We start from the raw sequence: 4,466 nt of genomic DNA, 5'->3' as shown, positions 1-4,466 counted from the left end.
ACTAGCAGACATACCCGGCGTTGCTCGGGATTTAAATGGTATAGTTTGTATATATGGTACAGTTAAGTTGAAACATGTGATACGAGGAAGTGCAGCATTGACAAAATATTTGTGGAGAAAACGAAGGGCTAATTTGACTAAGTGACATGCCATGGGTCTGTTTGGAAGATTCCAGGCCTTAACCAAGTCATGGAAAAGTGGGTGATGGGTATGTGATTTTTGAACGCACCAAAGAGCTCTCAGTGGATACACTCTCCTTTGCAGCTTTCATCAGCCGAAACGTTGTGTTAACAACAAACAAGATGAGGACAAATATCCATCAAATGTAAATAATGTACATAACTCCTCATCTCTCAAATATAGAACTGTATTTGTAAGGGAAGGTAGATTTTTAAATGAATTTCAATACAATTATTTTAGTAATCCTAGAGAAATAGGAGGTAAATTAACCCCTGAAGATATTCTACAGAAAAAACAAACTGAATCCCCAGAATGAGAAACTACGTACCTGAATGAGTTCGCAACAGTCGGATTTCCAAAAATACTCCTCCGAAAATTAATACATCATTAATAATACAAATGGTGGCACAAGGTCCGAAATTTTGTGGGAAGGGGCCAGTCGATTCGATTAACCCAAGTACTCAACTGGTACTTAATTTATCGACCCCGAAAGGATGAAAGGCAAAGTCGACCTCGGCGGTATTTGAACTCAGACCGTAAAGACAGACGAAATACCGCTAAGCATTTCGTCCGGCGTGCTAACGTTTCTCCCAACTCGCCGCCTTAAAGAAGAAATGTTTCCTTCTCGAGCCATGCCAGGCTCATAAAGGGCCAGTTTCCCGGTTTCGGTGGCGTATAAATTCCCCAACCTGGACGGGCCGCCGATCCGCCGCAGGATTAATCATATTTGCTAGCTGAGTGGACTGGATCAACATAAAATGAGGTATTTTGCTCAAGAACACAACGCATCACCCGGTCTAGGAATCGAAACCGCAATCTTACGATCATGAATCCAACAACCCTAACCACTAAGCCACACGCCTCCACATTTCTTAAACGTAATTGATACATTGTTACTTAATATATTCCATAAAAGATCTAAAACATTCTTTTCACGAAGAAACGTACATATTTTATGAAGCATCTTAAACAGTTGAATATGTTATTGACCTTTATTTAGGTTAACCCGTATGCCTATTAATTCTACACTGTTCATTTTTATTCAGAATAAAACTATAAACACTAATTTAGTGGTGACTATGTTTAAATCATATAGAAGACACCTACACAGGCTTTGAATAATTCAATAGCTCAGTAGAATAGTTCAGACTTAAAAAAGCTCGTTGTAAATATATTTAAGAGTAAATTTAATTAATAAACTTGGAACCCACGGAAATCTTTAAAAAATTAGATTGATTAATTTTGTGTTTAAAAAATTAACTTAAGCTTCATAAATATTCATTTACGTCTCCAGAAAAACAATGCAAACAACTCGAACACATTGGCTCTCGGGCCTCATTTTACATTTTATCCCAGGGTCCCAGTATATCTTAATTAATTTTGACATGAGCGGTGTAATATTTTTACACTACACCATATGTGAGGCAGGGATCACATAGGTAGCGTTAGATACCCGCATTTCACCGAAGGGTCGTGTGGTACCCTAGTTCAAATCACATCCTAGATGTCACACGACCTACCAGCGATCAGTTAAAAATTTGGGGTGTTTGCTATTGGAAGATCTCGAAATCTTTTCAAAAAGAACTATTTTGGTTTCCATGACAAGTAAAATATTTTTTATTCCCTCCTGTTTCTATTGGAAAATCTACCAATTTTTTCAAAAAGAACTAGCTATTTTTGTTTCAATAGGAAATAAAATTTTCTCAGTACTCAATCTTTTATTTTACCTCATTACATGGTGAAATCAGATGAAAAAACGAAACAAAATATTAAACAAGAGCACTCAGAGAGTGCAAACCTCCGCCAAGGCAACACCAATGTCCTCTTAACGATTAGCCTGAGATGGCTTTTAAAATGAGATTATCTGAATTAAACTCGACTGCTCTCACAAACGAGAATACTAAAAATGATCCCTGACCGCTCTCAAAAATTGAGTAAAAAAAAAAAAACAGGAAAAATAATCCCGAATCCTTGTCCGGTACCGGATCAATTCCAAAATCTAACCAGTTCGTGCCAGTCACGAGGCCAAAAATCCCGGAGAGTTTTATCCGAATTCATCCAGCGGTGCTTGAGATATCTTGTCCACAGGCAAAAACACAAACACAACTGAAAAATAATACCTCTGCCTTCGTTAAGGCGGAGATAAAAATCTATAAAAAAGTGTTCTCTTAGTGTCATAAAAGCACAAATCGGAGCATACCAGCTTTCAGAAAGCCCATAGGAAAGAAATTAAAAAACGACTCGCTGGTGGGTCGTGCAGGTCTCGCTAGCATATCACCATGACCCACGTGTGAATGCCTACGTGTTAAGAAGTATTAATTTGAGTGAAATTTAATAGTGTTCAAGCAAATGCATTTGGTTTCAAACTCTAGGTTATTTGTCACAGATCAGTATGCAATAACTAACATTATCTTTTCTATTCTAATATCTTGAGCTTTTTAATTTCATTGAACACATGTGTATGTACACATAACTTTTATGCATACAAGACAGTCAAATAAAGCATAAGGGCTGGCTTTGACTTACAGCATTTCGGGGACGATAAAATAACTACTAATTGAACACTGGGGTCAACGTACCTGACATACGTCCTCTCCCGAAATTGCCGGCTTTGTGCCAAAATCTGAAGTCATTATCAGATTTACCTAAAGAAGTGAGCTGGCGGAATCATTAGCTCGGCGGACAAAATGCTCTGCGGCATTTCTTCCGGCTTTACGTCCTAAGTTCAAATACTTCTAGGTCGACTTTTCCTTTCGTAATTTCGGGGTCGATAAAATAACAATTCGTCGAACAGTAGTGACCCCACAAAATTTCGGGTCTTGAACAAATTTTTGTATATATATATGCACCCAGACCGATTCCCCATTTTTTTAGGAGCGGGTAGCCACAAAAAGACATGCACCAGGCATTTCATTCATTTCCCAGCTCAAAGAGGCGAGCCCCGTTCTATGTTCGGGTCAAGGTATAGAACGCAACCCTCAATATCAGCTGCGGGGCCCGACAGCATATGCTGGTTTACCCCCGCCGCATCATGCTGGTTCCGTACCCCTTTGAGCAACATCAAATTCACTCATCCGTCCTGGTTATGACTATAAACTACATCTGGTAGTGGGATCCTGGGGCCCTAGTGTCAGAGTTTGAAGAGTGTAGAACCACCTCTTGACCACTATTGTTCCCAAGTCTACTCTGGCCCGGAGTGGTAGCATTTGTAAGGGTCCCAGCTATGGGTTAACTAGCTAATACCCCTGTGACTGGGAGGAGGGGGACCGGTAGAATGCAGTTGCGGTATTCCCTGCGTGGTGTACGAGGTGACTAAAAGGGGCGGCAGCGAAGGGACTGGAAATCCACTCTCCCTGATAATTTCATATTCCTAAAAGAAAAAAAGTACATATGATAGAAAAAATCTATTAGATTTATCTGAACACTTGACACATCCTCACTTCCCCAAACCATTAAAACACAGTTTTACAAACTTGGAACCGTATACGTTTTGTCATTAATTATCCACCATAGTGATTCTTAACCGGGGTTTATATGACCCGTAGCAGGGCTCGATCTAATCGACTGGCCCCCTCCCTCAAAATTTCGGGCCTTGTGTCCAGAGTAGAAAAGATTATGTATCCCGATTAAACATTTTAACTAGACGCTGGATTCCTGTGGGTTTATATTTTTTGTTTATTTTTTACATGCTTCATTACCCCAGCATGGTCGCAGTCTAATAACCGAAATAAGTAGAATATTTTTTTAAATGGTATTATCTAAGGCGACCAGCCGGCAGAACTGCTTAGCGCATCGAAAAAAAAATGCTTATCGGCATTTTCCTGGCTTTTTATGTTCTGTGTTCAAATTCCACCAAGGTCGATTTCACTTTTCATCCTTTCAGAGTCAATTCAATAAGTACCAATTGTTTTCTCGGGTCGATGTGACCGATCAACCCACTACCACCAAATTTCAGGACACGCACCTATAGTAAAAAAAGTTTATTCTGTTAGCTAAGGCGGCGAGCTGGTTGAAGCATTAGCGCATCAGACGAAATCCTTCGCGGCACTTTTTCCCGGCTTTTTACGTTCTGAGTTCAAATCCACCGAGGTCGACTTTACTTTTCATCCTTTTAGAATCCATTAGATAAAAATCAGTTGGTTATTGGGGTCAATGACATCGACTATCCTCTTAAAGTTGTTGGCCTTATGTCTGAAGTAGAAACCTTTATTATGTTAGTTTATGTTATTCTCTATAATCTTTTTTTTTTTTTTCAGTTCAATCTTAAATATAACAACGACAGAATT

At 39.2% G+C, this 4,466-nt stretch overlaps 1 protein-coding gene across 1 annotated transcript in view; it reads left to right on the top strand.

Annotated features, from left to right (window-relative positions):
- The window catches only part of LOC106878517 (solute carrier organic anion transporter family member 4A1), a 53,822-nt gene that overhangs the window by 38,394 nt on the left and 10,962 nt on the right, over window positions 1-4,466 (top strand). Inside the window, exon 10 of the mRNA XM_014927742.2 lies at window positions 4,437-4,464. Within this exon, the coding sequence (XP_014783228.2) occupies window positions 4,437-4,464 (28 nt within the window). The remainder of the gene's footprint in view (window positions 1-4,436; window positions 4,465-4,466) is intronic.

This window comes from Octopus bimaculoides, chromosome 4 (assembly GCF_001194135.2).
Source record: "Octopus bimaculoides isolate UCB-OBI-ISO-001 chromosome 4, ASM119413v2, whole genome shotgun sequence".
NCBI classification, from domain to species: domain Eukaryota; kingdom Metazoa; phylum Mollusca; class Cephalopoda; order Octopoda; family Octopodidae; genus Octopus; species Octopus bimaculoides.
The sequence above is the reverse complement of the archived record's forward strand: the minus strand, read 5'-3'. Positions and strand labels throughout refer to the sequence as shown.